Source organism: Crocodylus siamensis, chromosome 7 (genome assembly GCF_052110815.1).
Source record: "Crocodylus siamensis isolate JL-2025a chromosome 7, ASM5211081v1, whole genome shotgun sequence".
In the NCBI taxonomy this organism is placed as follows: Eukaryota; Metazoa; Chordata; order Crocodylia; family Crocodylidae; genus Crocodylus; species Crocodylus siamensis.
Genome location: NC_143401.1, coordinates 32,871,879 through 32,893,047, shown reverse-complemented (window position 1 = coordinate 32,893,047; position 21,169 = coordinate 32,871,879). Strand labels below are relative to the sequence as shown.

Genomic DNA, 21,169 nt, shown 5'->3' with positions numbered 1-21,169 from the left:
TATAATGTATCCCCAAAGCAGCATGCAGACTAGTGGTGTGCAAGGAGGACGCTATTCGATTTGGATTCAGCCCGAATCAGGGACAGTGATTCAATTTGTTGATTTGGATCACTGTCCCCAATTCGATTCAGCCGAATCCAAATCTGAAGATTTGATGTAGTTTCAGAGAATCAGCAATTCAGATATAGACACAGCTCTAGAAGTTTTTTCTACATACCTCGAGGTACCAGTGCAGCTTATGAATGCCGCGGTGCTGGGGCAAATGAAGCATTCCAGAGAAGTGCGGGGGTCCCTCCACGTGCTCAGCGGCAAACGTGGAAGTGGACACTTCCAGGTCCACCAGGGAGTGTGCAAGGACCCCCCTCATGCCTTGCTGGCTTGGCAATTGGCCATGGGGGGACCCGGGGTGCCTCCCCCAGACCCAGGAGGCACCAGCTGCCAAATCAGGGGGACACAGGGGGGGAGGGGGCTGTGTGCTCCCCGCTGGACCCAGATGTGGACCAGAAGTGCTCCTGGTCTACTTCTGGGTCTCCCGCCATAGGTGCTGGGGAGCCCTCCACACTTCTGTGGGACACTCCACATGCCCAGAATTACAGTATTCACAAGCTGCCTGGTACCTTGAGGTATGTCAAAAAAAATTTAAAGCTGTGTCTATGTCCAAATCGCCTAATCTTTCTGAATCTCACCGAATCAATTCAGAGGGTTCCACTTTGATATGGAGAGATTAAAGGGTCCTCTGATTCAATTTGGATTCAGAGATTCAGCCACTGAATTGGGCTGAATCTCCTCCAAATCAAATCGGGGACCAAAGCTTCACGCAGCCCTAATGCAGGCATAAAAGCTGTGTCATAACAGCTTGGATCATAATTAATATCAATACAACTGTTATCAATGTCCATACCCTGAATGGCATTTAGACATCTAAATATGGTTCTATGCCAGAGAGTTTAAGTCCCTCAAAATGCAATGATACATCAACTTTTGTAACAAGCCTTAAGACTAAGCCACAAAAAAGGAGCAAGGAGAAGGAGGACCCACTTACGTTCTGCATTAATGGTTCATCAAGGACTGAAGGCAGAGTACATTAAAACACTTGGACACTCAAGTACTACTCACATGTATAAAAGGGCTAAATTCAGCCGCAGGCTTTTTGACTGTCTGTATTGATTCAATCTTCACAGGTTTGTCTAAGCTGTGTAGATTGACTAGATAAGCACGTGAACAGACATTCACTGTTGATTCCAGAAATGCAGCCACATCCCTGAAGTGGCCCAAGCCAGGGGGCACTACAGCATGCCTCCATGCTCAGCTAGCCAAGGCTAGCCTGCCCACCCAGCAAGTGTGGTTTGTGGGAGAGGTGCAAAGCATCCTGGGATACCGGGGAACTGTGAATTAACTTGAATCTGTAAGGGATCTGGGACAGAGGTTCAATAAACTGACTTAACCTATATCAGTTAAGTCTGATACTAGAACCACCCTGGTTTATCTTAAACCAGTTTCAGCCATTTTGAAAGTAGTTTATTTTTACTGGACTTTTGTTGTGTTACAGATTTGAACTGGTTTCCAATCTTTTATACCTGTTTATGTGTAATTTTTGTCCCTAGCCAGGGGGAACAGAATCTGACAAGACCCAAACTACAAAGTTATAGGAAAGGAACAGTACTGACAGGAAAGAAACAGTACATGTAGAGCTTGGAGAGGGAAGGGAAAGCTGTACACCACCAATCTGGACCAGTTCATACCTCCAGAAAGCTTGGGAAGTGAGCAAAATGTCATTTTTCCCCCTATGAAAGCAGTTTGCCTATCTGCAGAATATTTCTTGTTCCAAGGAAATGATCTAGATGCTTCTAGCTAACATCCTCTCATTTCTAAATGTATATTGTCTTACTGACAACTTAATAGAAGGCTCTCTTTGGGACTGGGGTAGGAAGACAGGACTTCTCTGAAGGAAATTTAGCATTTGTAAAAATGACAGCCCTGGAGAATGAATTTTCTTTTTATCTATAGAACTGCTATAGCATGGACAGCCACAGCATCGGTTTCCAAATAAAACCTCATCAAAGTTTCCCAATCATGTTGTGTCAGTTCAAACCCTGATCTTATGTGATCTTAATGCTAACATAAATTATTTTCTCTTTTGTAAGAGTGAGCAAGAGTGAGAGAGAGGGGGAGAGAATGTGTGTATTTCATGAATTCTGGGACTGAAGTATGCACAAAGCCTCATTTGTATACCATGAGTAAGATCCTGGTCCCATTGAAGTCACATAGAGTTTTCCCTTTTATGGAAGGATGGAAGATGGGAACAAGGATTTGGCAGGTCTTGTGGAGCACAATGTTTTTGCAGTTTTTCTAGTGGCTCTTTCCAACTGACTGCACTATGCATACTACTGAGTTGTCCAAAGCTTTGTTCTCCTATGACTTCACAAATGTTTTAAAATTTTGGGATTTAGATCATTTACTCATTTTGCTTCTCTTTATCAATGTTGAAGGGAGCTATTGATATGTAGCAGGCTGACTAGACTCTTGAAACAACCTAAATTGCACATCTATTAAATCTACTACAGTAGACTGTTGGAGGTGCTTTGAGATTCTCCTTTAAACCTTTATTGAAGAGTAAATGGTTAACAGTGATTTACCTTTTTTAAACATAGTGCTCAGTTACAAATATGGCCATTTGTGTTAGAACAACTGGATCAATCAATATGGATTGTAAACAATTCCCATGCAACAAGTTCACTCTAAAAAACTTATACTTTTCACTGAAATCTGGAGTCTCTTCATGTAGAAAAGTGGTAAATGTAAATGAAAAGAAATACTTTCCTAACTGACAAAATGTGCCAGCATGAGCATCTTTAACTTCCACAAAGCAATTGCAACAAATGGTGAAAACCCCCCCAAAATAAACAGGAATGCAAAACAGTAATGTAAGAGGATAAAAGTTCAAAATCTGCATGATAATAAAAAAGCAGATCTTGGTTAGTGTGATACTGGTTTATCAATAAAATATTTGTCTGTGTAGTTATAGTCAGAAAATGCCTCCATAGAATGGGCTCTTCTAATGTATCTTATTTAGTGGCTCAGTTATGTACAGACTAAATTTATTAAAACTAAAAAAAAATGGGTTTTTGCCATCAATCCTTCAAACTAAGTCCAAGGAACTGAAAATCAAGCAATATTCTTTCATCTCTTACCTTATCACTGGCAACAAAGATTCTACAATTAAAATTTACCAAACAAGATAGTTACTGATACAGGAGTAGTACATCTTGATCTTTCATGGGTATATGAGCACTTTAGAACCAACAATATTGACAAGAAATGTTTAGTAGGGGTATGCAATGCACGCCCTATTTGATTTGGATTCAGCCTGAATCAGGGACAGTGATTCAATTAATTGATTCGGATCACTGCCCCTGATTCAAATTGGTTGAATCTGAAGATTCGATGCTGATTCGGAGAATCAGCAATTTGGATATAGACACAGCTTTAAAAGCTTTTTTCTACATACCTCAAGGTACAAACACAGCTTGTGAATGTTGTGATGCTACAGTGGATGGAGCATCCCACAGGAGTGTGTGGGGGAAGAGGGGGACCCCTATGTGCTTGGTGGCGAGCCCAGAAGTTGACTGGAAGTACTTCTGGTCCACTTCCAGTTCCGCTGGGGAGTGTATAGGCCTCCCACCCCCCGCTCGGTGATTGACCATGGGAGGTCCCTGGGTGCCCCCCCAGACACAGAAGGCACCAGTCACCGAGGCAGGGGGTGTGAGGGGCCCAGCACGCTCCCCAGTGGACCTGGAAGTGGACCAAAAGTGCTTCTGGTCCACTTCTGGGTCTGCTGCCAAGTGCACTGGGGAGTTCCCTGCACTTCTGTGGGATGCTCCATGCACCCCAGCATCGCAGCATTCACAAGCCACCAGCTACCTAGAGGTAGGTAGAAAAAACATTTAAAGCTGTATCTACGTCTGAATCTTCAAACCTTTCTGAATCTCTTTAAATCAATTCAGAGGATTCCAATTTGATTTGGAGAGATTAAAGGACCCTCTGATTCGATTCAGATTCGGAGATCTGGCCACTGAATCGGGCTGAATTGAATCAGGGACCGAAGCTTTGCACAGCCCTAATGTTTACTAAAATAGCCAGCAAAGCTTAAGGATACATAAGGAGCAAGTCTGTTGGGTGATTCAGTACCTAATTGAACAGTCACTTTACTACGTATAATTCCATTTGGAAAAATTCATAGAAGACACTTTAACTAGGATATAGTGTGTAGGTAAGAAAATATTATTAATAAGAACAAAGGGTTTTTTTAGGGCAACAATAGAGCTTATTAATAACTTGGTATTCAAACACAGAAGCAACAACTAGGCAATATATTTGATAAAACCTGTCACCTAGAAACACTGCATCCCACCATATTTTGAGGCTTTTACACAAAACCAAGAAGAGATTTATTCACTTCAGGCCAAGTGATCTACAAATTATGTTATGGAAATAAGTTTGCAGCAGCTATCAATTACTTTTCCAGAACAGGACATTGTTTACCTTGCATCTCAAAATGGTGCTCACTACAATGCAGATTAACAACATCTCTAAAAGTGTGTCCCTGTATCAGTATCAAAGTGATACTTATCAAAATTAGTTCAAACTGTTGCATAAGTATATAAATAATAAGTATGAAGGAAGAGGAGCACCCCTCCGATGCTATTATAGATTGTTTTGTTAACAAAAACCCTAGTCAGGATTATAGATAATCATTCTTCAGGAGCATGAAGTAAGAAAAATTTTGAAAGCACCCTATCCAAATGCAACAGGTGTGAGAAGGGAAAAAAGAAAATGTTATTCAGAACAACATGTGCAAAAAAATTGACATAATAAGTCAATCATGAAAGGAGCTATAAATAATGAGGAACGTATTTTGAAGGGAAAAAAAGAGAAAATCTTGAAGGAGAGAAGGCCTGTAAGTGTAAAAAATAACTGCCATAATTTCTTAGAGAAAACTGCATGAAAGAGCAGAATCATTCTGGATAAACAGACCATAAAGCAATGGTAATAGTTGGAAGTTACTATAAAGCCCTCTGGTCAGAAGAATCAGCCTGATTAAGAGCGAATCTCCCTGTATAACCCCAGTCTTCTGATCTTCCAGTCTCACCAGTGACTGTGGTAGCTTTCCATGTCTGCTATGTGAATATAATAGCGAAGTCTGTGTGTCTACTTATGTGACTTTTCACAAATATATTACTATATGTCCACAGTTATGCATTTATTTGAGTAAGTTAGACAGCAGAAGCAATTTTCAAAAGTCAGTGTTGATAGACAAAAATAAGTTAAAAAATACTGGAGAAACACAGGTGTGCACAAGGTAAGGTATGGCAGAAGCACATGTGAAACCAAGCATTTAGGGCCACCTGAATTAAAGAATACATAAAAGTAGAAATAGTTAATGACAGAGACAGTAGGACCTTTATGGGTTTGCCAGCAAAATGCATGAGAGAAGGCAGCTATAGGCACAGACATTACATTTGCCTGGAAGGGATAAATAACTGGAAGCCATCAATACTATACTAGATTAAGAAATGAAAACATCTGACAACCTTCCCTCCAGAAACACCCTGAAGGGATCTACTTCAGATGAAGATAATATAGGAACCTTCAAAAGGTATGTTCTTAAAGTATTTGAAAACAGAGTTGTATGCTTTCATCTTAATGCATGAATACATGGACATTAAAATTAGAGAAGCCATTGAGAAGACTAATCAACCAAGGAGAATTAGCTAGCACTGGAGATAACCAGCATGAATTCACAAAAGAGGGATCAGCCTCACAAAGTGGATAAAGTATTTTGAGAACCAATAATGATTTCATGGAGATGCCTAGAGGAAAGAAAATGATAGTTAATTTATTAGACATCTAGCAGAAGTAATAATCCTGTACCATGAAAAAAGGAAATCTGTAAAGTCAATGGTATCACATAAGATGTGATGTCCCCTAAGTAAGGAACTTTGTTGTCTAAAAAGATAAGTTACCCACAAGCCTAACAGTGATTTGAAATCAAAGAGTAAGGTGTGGCAAAAATAACTCTAATGCACAACAAGATAACTGTAAGAATTCTTGTCCTGATAGGAGGTAACATTTTCCCCTGTTCCAAAAGTCAGTGGCATGGCACCCAGTACTAACCAGGAAGGCAATCCATGTCTTATCTTGAAAAGAACAATTATCTTATCTACTCACCTTCCTAACTAATGTGCATTATATTGACATTTGTTGACTGAAAAGGCAAAGAAAAATAAAGTACTGTAAATAATTGTCATTATGCAAGGTACATGGATGTAAAACAAAGGATTTTTCCTCAAACAGAGAAAACAATAGCACCATTTTAACAGTCAATTATTACTATGGTGCTGTGCTGTAGTACAATGGTAGCAAAATGAGACTGTTTTTCCAGACTGCTGGAATAGTGGCTCCTTGTTGTAATACTGGTGGTATTTCTACCTATTCCTGGTATAAAATCCTAAACCTAATGATAATGATACCCAGAACATGTAGTAGTTCTTTATTCAGACATCTGCCCCAAAACACCAGAAAGTCATCAATAGATATAGCTATGATTCTCAAATGAACTGGAAAGAGATAAACAAGTTGGCATATGATGGAAAAGCAATGAGAGGGACATAACTGTTGACACAAATGAAGGGAGTGTGGTATGCGAGTTCCCTTTTTGACTTTTTATCATCCTGAGGTTACAGAACATTAGAGACCTTGTAGCACAGAATGGGAAAAATGAAGGGGCTCCCAAGGTCTGGTATCCCAGTTCAGGCCAGCACATCCAGTGGAATGGTAGAATATGAAGAACCAAGACAAAGCCTTTCCTCATCAAGGGGAAAAAGATAGCTAATAATTCTATTTGTTTAACTTTTGACACTCAGAGAACCAATCAAACAGAAATAGGATTTTCCTACCAGCTGATTTGGGAGTGAATTTATCCCTGTTGGCTGCACATACTGCCAGTAGCCTGTAGCCAAGATCCAAGTCAAATCCTTGCTGTGCTGCCACTCGACTAACAACCTGCAAAGGGAAAGAGAAAAGGCTTCAGTATAGGTTATTTTGAGATTCTTGCAAACATAGGAAATGCGCAGGAGGTGTGGGGGGGTATGTGCCCCCCCCCGAGATTGGCTGCCGCTGAAGCCGCCGCCGGCTTCCGCGGCGGTCGCCGCTCTCCTCCTACTTCCCACCCCCCTCAACACCAACAGCACCACCAGCATCTCACCACTTCCCTGCCTTTACTGCCAACACTGCTGCTAGCATCTGCGGGCGGTCCATACTCATCACCACCAAGACCACCACCAGTGTCTGCGGTCTCTGCTTGCCACCACTGACACCACCACTGGCATCTGCAGAAGATCCCTGCTTGCTGCTCATCACCCCTCCACCACTGACACCGCCAGCAGCGTCTGCAGGTGGTCCCTGCTTACCACTGTCAACAAATGGTGCCCTCCCAGTCTTGGGAGGCATCAATCATTCACATTTGCAAATGTATATTAACTGGCTTATCAGTACAACTGCTAAACAACTGTGCCTACTACTGGCACACACTGGGAATAGGGTTTGCTCTTGAAGGGCTTTAAAACTACACACAGAAATCTGCACTTTTAGTCTATTATGCTGGTTTGCTTATTTAATTGTTTTTTTTTTCAGAAAAGGCCTGTGTGTTCCCCCTTGAAAGATAGGTAAGCAAAGCTTTTTAAAAAAATATTAAAGGAACTTCTATGTAAAATAAGCACGACAGGTTTTATTGCATTTGAGTCTTCCTCCACTGCACAGACACTAACTATATCATGGCACTATCCTTAATAGTATTTTCCTGGTGCCCTTAAATAAAATATTCTGCCATGTCACTTGTATGCAATATACTATGTTCTCCTAAACTGCTATTTTCCTTGCCAAAGATGGTTGCATTTCTGGGAGGTACTTTGAGATATTTTCAGGATAGAAGGACTCCATAAAAACAGGTTACATAAACATCAGATATTATCCAAACATATCTCAAATATTCACAGGAGACCTTTTGACCTTTTCTGGGGATGGACAGCCATGCCAGTAGGAATTTAAGTCCTAGTAAAGCTATTCAGGTTTACTGAATGGACAGCGTAAAAGCTAGGGATGTGAGGAGAAGCAGCCTACTGGTCCTCCATGTTGGGAGATTAAGTGACAGGCCCATACTCTGTGCTCACAAAGAAGTTAAATTAGAGAATCAACATGGGAACCATTCTGTAAAGTAGCATGACAGACAGGGACAGCAGGGTTTTCATAGTGCCCTGGAGTGACATCTGATGATGTAGAAAGACTTCAGATTCAGATTTTGATATGAAGAATTTGAGTACTCCCTACACAAACTAGGTATTTTTATATGATTGTTATTATTTTGTATTGATACAATGCCCAAAGACCCCAGGCAGAAATGGAGTCCAATTTCCTAGGTGCTGAGAGAGACAGTCTGCTGTAAATAGTTTACGAGAAATAAAAATTCTCTTTCCAGCCTTTTCTCAGTCTGAAAGCCCCTTGCTAAATTAAAGACAGTACACATTAGTGTGCAATTATCTGTGTCCAGCACTGGCTCTCAAAAAAAAGCAATGGTATAGAACAGAGTTAGAAACTAAGATACGCAATAAACTATAAAAGGGAATGAAATGTACCATTGTGTGTTACCTAGTCAGCATAATCACATGTATCTTATTATTCAAAACTGTTTTCCATTATCTACTTTTTCTAATTAACAATAGAGAATCAGATTTCTTTAAGAGAGAAATGCTATAGAAAACACTGTGGTTTATGAAAAGATTATAGTTGCTGTTGTTTCAGTTAATTTGGGAACTAAGATTTCCAAATCCCTTCCCAATCCCTTCTTTAAACTTTCCGGTCTCGAAACTGACAAGCAGAGATCTTCATAAAAAATAATATTTAATATCGGTAATAAGCACAGGTGAGATCACTGCACCAGCCCAATTATAACCTCTTTAACTGTACAATGAAAATTTATAAAGTGCTTTTTCAATAGGAAGAGTAAAACATTTAAGAGAAAATGCCTTGTTATTTCTGATAAATCATGAAACATTGCCAACTCAGTTAATAATCTTCAAGACCTGGTATGTAATAGTACAGTTCTTAATATATTGTCTAGGTTAAGGGGCTTGGGTCCTATCTTACAAAAAACATATACACTGGATGACCTGCTTGCATAAAATTAAGTGCTTGAAAAAATCTTTACATATATTAGCCTAACAACCAGATATTCCATGATATGGGAGCAGTGGGAAGACTAAGCCCCTTCATGAAGGAAGCACAATGCTATTCTGTCAGAGGGCACTGATATTTGGGGATCTAAATATCTGTACTGAGTTCTGCTTTGAATATTACCAGAACTCAGGTACAAGTCTGTTCAGCCATTCATATCACATCAGATGTATATCAAGAGAGAGAATTGAAGAAAGTAAACGAAAAGCTCTTTCTTAATCTTGCTAAAGGCTCCTGAGAGTGATGTCCTGCAAGTGTGCAAACATAATTTAAACACATTTAGACCTCATCTACTTTTACATCACACTAGAGCTCACTTTAGCTCACTGCTCTCTTCACTTTGACAAGCAGTGGAAGTGCCCCTCCTGCCTTTAGCTTTGTCAGATTATCTGAAAGTTTGGTATTTTGAAACTAGATAGGAATGAAAGCAGATATACTCATCAATATAAAATACTGCTAAATGCATGGTATACTTGTACAGTTGGTTCCTTTTAAAGCATGAAGTTATGGACACTTCAGAGGCCAGGTAAAAACTCTGAACCAGCATCATGCTAATTATGAAACAAGTTCTCTATGATAATTCAGGAAATATAGGCAAGCTTGGAACCCTGATATATGAAAAAATGTCTATGATTATTGTGTTTTTATTAGGAAGTGCAGAAAGTCTGGGACAGATTAAATCTTAAGACCACCCAGGGTACAATCTGTTATGCTCTCATTATTTGCAGTGAGTTTTATATATTTAACTTTCTGCCAATTACAGGAAATATTTTACAATTTGGCATATACTGAAAATAGCAGCACAGTCCAGCAATTCTAGGTCTCTAGTTCACCTCTGACAATTCTTACTTATCTGCATTCCTGGGTAAATCACATAAACCTACATGGGCCCAACTAAAAAATGAGTACACAGGCAAATGCTTAAGTAAGAGGAATCTAAAGAACAGAGTAAGCCAGGAAATATTTTTATTCTCCATAAGAAATATAAGGAAAGCAAACAGAAAAAACATTTTATTTGTAAGACATGCTGCATTTTCTCAGTTTTTTTTAATGAAAACACAATTGGAACACTTTTCCCTACAAAAATCTAACTAAAGGAAAACTAGTCATTCCTTTTTTTTGTCTATGTGACCATTGAAACATTATTCAGCCAACTGTACTCAGTAAAGCAATCACCCAAGCTGCCTCTGAAAGTAAATCCTGTGCTGGGTTCTGCAAGATTGGCTCTCTTTTGAGTGAGGCTCTGATGTTCTCATGGACTCTTCTAACTTCAATACGCCATGTTCACACCCCTTTTCAGTGGGCATCTGAGTTAACATGAGTAGAAGCAGCTCATACCTTTCAGTTCTAGGCTCTTTGACAACTGCATTCACTACATGTGGTTCAATTTCTAATGGTTTTCTTTGCAACTCTAACAGCTAGACAGAATTTTTATTTTTAAAATGAAAGCTGAATAGAGTAGGACACACCTCTTTCACAGACTGTTTCAGACCGCCTAAAAATTCAGGCTGCTACATTGTTTTCACTCCATGTTTTGAAAGGTTCCTTTGTAACCAGAAGAGCTGGAAACGTCTTTTATTTTTCAAATGGACAGTAAGATTTTGGGGAACAAGATGCAAACTTCAAAAAGAAGTAGGAACACAGGGAAGAATAAGGAACAAAATGATTAAATAATATTTAAATAAATTAGTTGTGTCTAAGCTAGTAGGGCCCAATAAAATTTATCTTAGAGTACTTGCGAAGTAGCTGATGTAAATCCCTAAACCATTGGATATTATCTTTAAAAGAAATCACAAAAGATGAGTGAGGCCCCAAGAGAGCCAAAGGCGGGAAAGGAAGATCTTGGGAATTACAAGCTAGCCAGTCTAACTTCGATACCCAGAAAGATACTGGAACATTTTATTAAACAATCAATTTGTGAGTAGCTATAGTAATGTGATAAGAAACAGTCAACATGGATCTGTCAAGAACTAATCATGTCAGACCAATCTAATTTTCCTCCTTGACAGGGTAACTGGTCTAGTGGATAGGAGGGAAGCAGAGAATATGATAGACCTTAACTCTAGCAAGCCTTCTGACACTGTCCCATCTGACATTCTCATAATGACTAGAGAAATATAGCTTAGACAAAATTAGTAGGAAGTAGGTTACAACTGGTTGTAAAACTGTACAAATATGGAGATTAATTGGCTGGGAAGGAATACTGAAAAACAAAAAATCTAAGGGATATTGCAGACCACAAACTGAATATGAGTCATCAATATGATGCTGCAGCAACAAAAGCAAATCTTTTATGGCATTATATTAATAGGTGTATCATTTGTGAGATCAGAAAGGCAATTATTCTGTTTTGCTCAGCATCATGAAGCCATAGCCAGAGTGTTGCATACATTTTTGGACACTAGACTTTAAGAAAGATGTAGGCAAAATGGAGATGCTGTCAGAGGACAGCAACAAGAATAGTAAGTTTAGAAAACATGACCTACTAGGAAAAGCTGAAGGTACTGTGTATGTTTAGTCTGGAAAAGAGAAGACTGAGGGAAGATGATAAAAGTGTTAAACTGGAAAAGCTTGTTATACATATGATAGTGATTAAGCGTTCCTATGGCCAGTGGGAGTTGAACAAGAATTTACCAGCTTGATTTGCAGCAACAGAGATTAAAGCTAGAAATTAGGAAAAAATGTCTAGCCATGACAATAATTAAGCAATAGAACAGGTTACCCAAGACGACAACTGAAACCTGCACTGTTTTTTTGAACGAGATAGACAAACATCAATCAGGGAGATCTGATACTAGATGGGTGGCATGACCTAATGACCACTTGAGGTCCCTTCCAGCCCTATGTTTCTAGGATTGTGAGTACGAGCCAGCAGGATGTGTGAATGACCAGCCCTGGGTGCCAAATTAAAAGAAATCACCAGACTGGAGACCACCCTGAGAAACCTGGACAACAGTAGCAGCAGGAGAAGGTAGGTGTCTCCCTACTCCAGCTGTCATTTCTCTTGCCACCCAATCTCCTACTACTCACTGCCACCAGCAAGGACAACTGATGGCAGGGGCTGCAGTTGATTGGTCTGAGACTGCCAATCAGGTTTGGCAAATGCTGGCCCAGGGCTCAAACCTTGCACCTTTGCCAGTTTGCTAACTGGTTCAACTCAAACAAATTCAGCCTGTTCCTCAGAGCACTTGGCTTGTCATTCGTCTACGTTACAAAATTTATTTTGTGATTGAAAGTAACTGCGCAATAGATCTGCGTTACCTAACACAACGCTAACCAGAACTCTGCTCAGTTTGGATCAGCATGAATTGAGACTTGTGTCATTCCAGTTAACTGAGCACAATTCAGTCATGATCCACAAATGCCAAGTGCAATTTATAGTGACTGCTAATTCATGTTCAGCTTTGTGTCAGCTTACTCACCATCATGTTCAAACCCAATACAATTTTATAATCTTGAACGTGCATTTGTTGTTTGGCCTGGGAATTTCACTTTATGAAAAAAGAGATAAATGAAACCCATCTTTTAGAAAGGACATTCTTATTCCATGGCCAGAAGCTGAATGTGATTTTCCTTCATGGAAATATAAGCAGGCTACCTGGCCAGGCCAAGGGCTGCATACAGTATTTTTCTATGTAATTTTATAGCAGCATTTGGAACAAACAATTTCCTATATGAAGTAAAGATTAATGTCTAGTTTTTATTTTAATTTAGATATGCAACAATTTGAAGCAACCTTTCTTAGGAGAAGCATGTACCCTGTTTTCATGCAAGCATCATGCCAACAGATAGACTGAACTGACTACAGGCCTCTGAAACCTTTAACCTAACACAATATAGTGGTCATGGCTGAAACACCTTATTCAGTCACTGTGATTCAGTTCAATAGGGTTCCTGCAGGGCTGGAATCTCATGGCCATCAGTAACGGGCAAAAAATGATTAGGGTTGGATTTAGGAAACTGCTAAGAAGCAAGTAAAGAAATGCAGCTATCAACTTCTACCCCTGGTATTGATTTTAACTGCAGCACTGCTTTTCCTTCCCATTTTGTTTTTTTCCCCCTCCTTCTTTTGTAAGGGTAAGAGCATAACTTGGTGTAGTGAGCACCACTCCCTGCCCTTCTTGTCATCACACCATGAAGTACTGGAACAATGTACCTCTTAACCTAACAGGCCTGTTAATCAAGAGAGCTTTATGACTGCTTATTACAAAACTCCCTTCCCATTATGTTGCACTTTCAATGAATCTCTTAACTGGCAGCAGTCAAGAGCACCCCCCCTGCTGGCATCAGAATGAATTTTTTCAATTCAATTTGCAGGCTGCTCAAAAACTAAAAATGCCCACTGATTGCTAGTTCAGACTTCTCTGTGTTCAGCCACTTGTGTGCACTTGAAATTATCTGAATACAGTTTGAAGACTACAGCAGAAATTGTGTAATTAGAATTCTGCAATGTAGATGGTAATTTTTCCCCCTCCGTAGTAGCAGACAAAGGTTAGATAAACAAGAAGGAAACTGAAGATTTTTGCAATGTGAATAGAGGTTTGCTTTGGAAAGAAAACGAAGAGGAGTGGAGATACCTTTGTGATCTAAGCCCTGGTTTGACTAGGTTCACAGATTCGAATCACAGAACAGCTTCCTCAACAATTTAGATCGTAGAAGCAAGTAAATGAGATACCATTTACTAGTCTTTTGCATTGGACTTTAAAGACAGAGGCCCTATCTTCTATGTAAGAACATAAAAGAACCCAGACATTCCCTTATCCTCAAAGCAGGGGTTAGTTGAAATTTCCTTTCTTCCCACCAGGTGGATAAAGACCATGTTTTCAAACATAAAAAACTGGGACCTTTACAACAATGATTTTTAGTACTGTGAAATGTTTGTTCTGCATCCGGACTGCTCTCTTTAATCTGCTCCACCTAGGGCAGTGGAGCTGGGCAAAGCAAAGTGGAGCACTGCCTTCCTTTCCCCTCAATTCTATCCTCTTCATGATTCTGGCAACCAAATAGATTAGTTAGGGAAGGGAGGGACATCTAATTACCCAGCTCCACCCTCTGAATTTTCTCCCAAGCACTGAAGGCAAGAATTGCACTGATTATTAAACTGGATAATCAACTCATTGCAATAACCTGACAAGTTATGACAAACTTTGACTGTGAATGGGGATCTGGATGAAATGCAGGTCACTGAACAAGGCAAACAAGAGATGCACAACAAGAGATAAATGGGGGCATATGTCAAACAATGTGTCAAACAGTAAAATACCAAGTGTTTTTAATAACTAAATGTAAATAAGAAATAAAATTATTTCAGGGATATCAGGATATCATTTTGAAAAGCCAATAGAAGTGAGGTCTACAGCATTTTTATGCTCATTGGTATCCAGGATGTTTAGTGCTACATATTGATAGTGCAGTTTATACTATGCTCTGGGATACTTTGGGAGAAATGGCTCTATATTCATTTGAAATGCTGAATCACCTGCATTCAAAACTTTATATAGGTGGACAGAACTGAACCAGGTAGCTCCCTTTCCTACCCCCCACCTCCCCCATCTTTATATTGGCTTTCGCCTTGCCCTTGTTCCTCTGGCATGTCCTGCTCTTTAATTTTCTCCTCAATTTACATGCATTAGACTTTGCAGAATATATCCTTATACCCTTGAAAGTTGCAGTGATACACAGAAAGAAGCAAGCAAACTGCATGTTCAAGTTAGAAGAAATCTGGCACCAACATGCACCTAGCACCACAGATAATACTCCATTTTCTCCCACAATATCTATGTGCCCCAGTAGCTTCTCTTGTGTAGAATGCCAGATGTGCTTGTTAAAGTTTGGTGTTGTCATACAGGTGGCAGCAGACTACAGAAGATACACACTAACCCTATAGATGCTCAAATGTTTCACTGGCAGCTGGAGTACTAAAAAAAAGTTCTCAGATTAAAAATCATATATATGAAAGAGAAAACCAAGTCGAACATCATAATTCAAGCCTAAAGTCAGCTTTGAGAATACCATAGTAAAACAGAAGTGTCAGGAGAAGATGGGATTTATACTGCTGAGCCTTCCACCTCACTAACTGTACTGACAAGCAAGTGGCACCAGCTGTCACAAGGGAGTAATACTGTACACTCATTCAGCTAATTTTCACTGGTCTAGCTACCACAGCGAAAACCCCAAATGTAGATGTGGCACAGCAGCATAAAGCAAGATCTGGAGTAGTGTACCTAATATAGAAACTACATGTCAAAGAGTAATCCTAGCAGCTGGCTATAGGGTAGCATTGGATGAATGTGTAGGAATTTGTAGAATCTGTTGCAGGATGCAAGAATGGTAGCCATGATGTACAGCCTGAAGAAAGGTCTTGAATGTAGCATGAACACTGTTCACCATGTAAAACATAGAAAAGCACTTGCTTAGTAAGGAGGAGGAAACAGGACAGAATCAGAATTCCCTCATATTGAATAGTTGTCATGGAAGCCTTGAGCACAGAGGTATATGCTGTCTTCAAGGCTCTACTGGGCAGCTAAATCGTTTTCCTTTCCTGGATACAGATGTGATGATCTGAGTCTTTCCCATCTGAAATTATTGCAATCTTGATCCTAATCTGATTTTTGAAATGTCACAGATTGATTTTCACTTGCATACTTCCCTGTATTAATGAGAATGAGTCCAGCCAGGCATAAAGTCAATTTAGTAGCAGATACCTTATGAACACATTTGCCCAACTTTGTTGTTTCTGCCATCTGAGGCATCCTGTTTTGGAAACTTGACCTCATCCAAATGTACAGTTCTTGTCCCTTTTTAATTAAAATTTTTAATTACATATTTGATGAGCTAAAATGGATTTCCATATCATGAAACTGACAACAGCTTTCCTGTTTTTCCAAATGATCTGAAAAAATCTCAAGAGCCTTACTTCAAGGATTCTTCAAGGAGAAATGGCACTCAGAAGGAAATCTTCTGTTGTTAAAAAAGACTGGGCCTGCACAACACTACAACTACTGTCAGGAGACCTGAAGCATCAGTTCTGGACATTTTAATATAGCCATTTGTCATTTGGGTAATACATCTCATATGAATATGCAGAGTGGCAATATAGACTTCAGGTTATAGAAAAGATCAACGAACTTCTGGAATTTCAGATATAGTACTAACTAGGGATATCAAAGCATTTTATGTCTGATTTTTTTTCTGATACTCCACAAGAGCACAGCAACTAATTAGAGTTGAGACAGACCCACACTGGATAGCAAAACTCTAAGGCTAAGTACAGACAGTCAAAAAGCCTGAGGCTGAATCAATTCAATCTTCAGTCAGTTCAAACTGGTTAGTCTAAACTGCATAGACTGAACTGATAACCAAGTGAACAGACATTCACTTTTGATTCCAGAAATGCAACCACATGCCTGCAGTGGCCAAGGCCAGAAACCTGAGGGTGCTACAGCACGTCTCCCTCCTTAAGTGGGGCAAACTGCTTGGGCCAAGGCTAGCCTGCCAACCCTGTGAGGGAGAATTTGCAGGGAGGTGCAAAACATCCTGGGGGGCTGCAAGTTAACTTGAATCTAGAGGGGATCTGGGACAGAAGTTTAATAAACCAATTTAACCTAAATCACTTAAGTTTGATACTACATCCATCCAGATTTATCTTAAGCTGGTTTCAGCCATTTTGAAAGTGGTTTATGTGCACTGAAGTTCTGTTACGTTATAGATTTGAACCGGTTTCTGATCACTTATACCGGCTTATGTGTAATTTCCGTGCCTAGCCTATCTAGCCATTGCAAGAAGATGTGTTGCGACTCACAGGGACAATTTCTTCCCCTAATTCCCTCTTCCCCTTAATTATTTTTTAATTTTTGAACATTGTGTTTTGCAGGCAAGGTAGCCTAGGAAACACTGTCCTTCTAAGGAGATGAAAAATGGAGGTCCTGAGTACTTGCAGTCAGAGAACCCACAGCACATTTGATAAGAGAAGCTGCAATTATCCCAGTGCTTTGTGCTCAAGACAAATCTGGCAATTACATTCTGCTGACCTAAATTGCAGTTTGAATCAGATGCAGGGAGTAAATTGTTAAACAGCTGCAATGTTCCATACCAGAGGGCACTGCTTGCAACTGTGAGCATCTTTCATAAATACCTACCTTGCATGCATGCTGTATGACCTAAATAACCATTAAAAAATCACTGCAAGTTCTCTTATAAAAGGAGCTAGAAGAGTGCAAAGTATTAGTTTGTTGTTCCCAACTGAAAGCAGCTGAAGGCACATGCATGGATCTTTTCAGTGGTCTCAGTTTAACCCTCTTTTCATTATTATCAGAACACTGACTTCCCTGCAGTACATTAGTTGGCAATGCCTCCCAATAATACCACTAATTTAACAGAATGCTTGGCAATGGCGGAATAATGGAATAGGATTAAGGTGGAGGTAGGAATAGGCAAAGAGGGACATGAAAATTTTGCCAACCAATTTGGGTTTAAGTTCTACTTGATATCATTACCCAAATTATTTTTTACTGTTGGTCTTTGGAAGGTTCATAAGTAAAGTTGTATATACAGTGTTCTTTGAGTAAATAAGTAAGTTTATAGAGCAAAATGTTTTAACTGTCATAACATAACATCATGTTTATGAAACATCTTTTTACTCCATAGTGCTTTACAAACTTCCCAGGCTATACTCAGAAAATGGTTCACTCAGCAATAAACTACAGGCACTACTGGACTGCAAGCTGGCAGCTGTTTTAATCACCTTTGCTAGGGACAGACATTCAAAAACCCTGAGCCTGAATTGATTCAATCTTTGCAGGTTAGTCTAACCTGGCTAGGCTGCACCAGTTTATAACCACATAGACATCCTTTCTGGACTGAAGTAATTCAGGCACATGCCTGCAGTGGCTCAGGCTAGAAGCCGGGGTTGAGGGGGCACTAGAGCAGCTCTTCCTTCCCTTCACTTCCACAGAGCTGAGCTCAGCAGAGCTGATCTGAGCAGGGGCGTGGCCAGGCCTGGGCAGGACGCTCTGATGTCCTGTTCCCCCACCTCTCCTCCTCCCCCCAAGTAATCCTCCTCCCCCCAAGCAGCCCAGCAGGGAATATTTATCACCCCTAGCTCAGTGTTTATTAACCCATTAAGAAAACAAAGCCTCTCTCCATTAGTTCAAACTCTTCTTAAACAGCTCTTCCAAGGAAGGACCTACCTGTTGATTAGTTCCAAAAAGCCTTTGTTGTCTCCCAGGTGTAGTCAGCATGTGGTCCACTAGCTAATGCTGAGAGGTGTAAGGCAGAGGGGCAGGGGGAATAATCCCTGTTTAGCTGGGAGAAGCCAGACAGATGCCTGCAGTCTCTGCTTGAACACCAGCGAGGGAGCAGAGGAAAGGGGGGAACTCCTGCTTAGCAGGGAGTGGCAAGGAGGAGAGCGGGAAGCAGCCTGCAGTCTTTGCCAGAGCTGCAGCCAGGGAGCAAAGGGGAAGAGCCAGCCCTGCTGGGATGCTGGGGGAGTCTGGTTTATCTTAAACTAGTGAGGGATCTGGGACAGACACTGCATAAACAAATTTGACCCAAAACAGTTAAGTTATATTACATTTAACAAGATTCATCTCAAACTGGTTTCAGCCATTTTCAAACTGGCTTATGTGCACTGAACGTTTGTTCTGTTACAGGTTTAAACCAACTTCTGATCACTTAAATTGGTTTATGTGTAATATCTGCCCCTAGCCTTTAATTCAACACTAAGTAAGATTTCATGTTACATGAGGAGGAGGAATACCATATCAAACTGACACTTCAGAAATTTACATATCCAATCTCATTCCTGGTCAGAATTTAGGCCTGCAAAACCTAATTTGCAAAGTAACCATCACGGAAAAGGAACTCAGACAGCACCTAGTTTTACTTTGAAAATCAGAAGAGAAACACACATGTTCTCTAAGAGAAAACTCATATTGTATTCAAATTTTATGTATGTTTCCACTTCTTTCCTGTGGAATCTCTCTAGACTGTATTCAAGATTTTCCTTCATCTACTTGTATTTTATTTATCTATTTAAATGACTTCCCCTATAAAATTATATTGCTCTCTTATTTCAGTACTTATTCACCATGGGTTCTAGAATTACTGTGAAACTAGCACTATTTCAGCAAAGTAGTAGTACTCTTTGGCAAAGTTTATTTTCCTTTTTAAGGGAAGAATCCCAGTAGAAAGTTTCACTTAATGAGCAAAAGATATTTTAAAAGCTAAACATATCCCATTTTAGGTCAAATAAAAACTTGTCTAATTTTCCTGAAAACTATATTGGTTATATGAAAAATACTGAACTTATTCTAAAAAGGGGAAAAGTCACATCTGTTACCCCCTTATACTTTCACTGGGTCATATAGAAACAATTTTAACTTGTTTATATCAAGGGCAGAGAATGTACAAAGTCAAATCTATTACCCTAAATACAGTTGCTATGAAAAAAGTGATACTGTGAAAGTTATGCTTTGAAGTTCTTCACTTACTCTGGATGTATCTGATTCATGCAGTTTACATCATAATAATATTTCATACCTGCTAACACTACAAACATTGTAAGACCTCAGAATCATGACACACAGGCTCATATGTCATCATCAACAACAGCAATTCTGCAATCAAAGCTGGCAACTTTGGTGAGGACACACAAAACAATGATATGGACCTTTTTATGCAGGTATTTTGGTTTCCGGGCAGTAAAATAAAAACTGGGTTTTATTATTAAGTTAAGGAGATATAACTGTGAACATACTCAAGAAGCTGGTGAGTAGCACCAACATATTAATTTCCAAGAGCCACTGTTTGGACAGAAAAAAAGAAAGCTGTATTAGTCTAGAGGCAGGCAAAAGGTAGGCCTGGATCCAAAATCACAGTTTAAAAGTTTAAAGGCAATTTGTCTTTTAAGGGTAGGATTCACTCTTAATTTGTTATTTCTGGAAAAAAAATATTAGACTTAACTTGACCCAGACAGAGAATAAAACTGCTATCCATGCAGATCTGTCAAATACACTTGACTGATTCTTCACAACAGTACAGAGGTCTGTGCTTAAAACCTGTTCTTGCATCTCACATTTCTTAACTTTGTACTTTGTGAATGGATGATCTGCTCATTTGGGAGAAAGCCTGCCCTTTGTCTGCATTCTTAACATACTTGGGGTTTTGGGTACTCCACAGTGTGGACTGAATATTATCCCAGGGTACAAAACATCCCACTATGTTACAATTTCATGTAATTTACATGCTGGAAACATTTGGATATGTTCCTATAGGTTAGCATCGTAAAATTCTTTATTGCTGGAAAGCAGGACTGGGGGTTGTGTGAGAAGCTGAGAAGAGAAAAAATTATCTACATACTGAAGAGGACAAGCCTTTACAAGCAAGCATTTCTCATATTTTGTAGAAGCTTCTGGGTCATTTATTAAAGGTTACATCTTAGGAATTGTGTAATTCAAATGGTATAATGATGGCAGAAGCTAAGTGCTTTTTAATTTATATCCCAAAAGTAATGAAGTTCCAAAGTAATTTGTTTTCAAAGGTCATTTTAAGGATTGGACAAATAAAACAGTTAATAATCCTGCTGCAACAGGCTTTTTACATCTTTTTCAGGCCCCTTCTACATGTGCGTAAAGGCATGATTTGATCTAATGTATGATTTATACAGTTGTGCCTCCTGCCATGCCATGCAAGCCTAGCAGGAAACATGACTGTGAGATCACACATTAGATCTAATCGCACCTTATTTCCAGCGCAGGAGGAGCCCAATCCTGGGCTCCCTCTGCATCTGCAACAAGCAGGCACCCAGTTAATTGCGCAATATCTGTAATATGTAGAGGAGACCTTAGTCATTTGGAAACCATGGTGTAATCATCACAACTAA

General features: G+C 39.6%; 1 protein-coding gene across 12 annotated transcripts in view; it reads right to left on the bottom strand.

Moving 5' to 3' along the window:
• The window catches only part of ZMIZ1 (zinc finger MIZ-type containing 1), a 519,894-nt gene that overhangs the window by 167,733 nt on the left and 330,992 nt on the right, over nt 1–21,169 (bottom strand). For 11 of the 12 annotated variants that reach the window (XM_090058559.1, XM_090058560.1, XM_090058558.1 and 8 more), the window contains one exon: nt 6,957–7,062. In XM_090058559.1, the coding sequence (XP_089914685.1) occupies nt 6,957–7,062 (106 nt within the window). Of the gene's footprint in view, nt 1–6,956; nt 7,063–21,169 lie in introns of those variants that run through there. The other variant, XM_090058572.1, reaches the window with a different exon arrangement.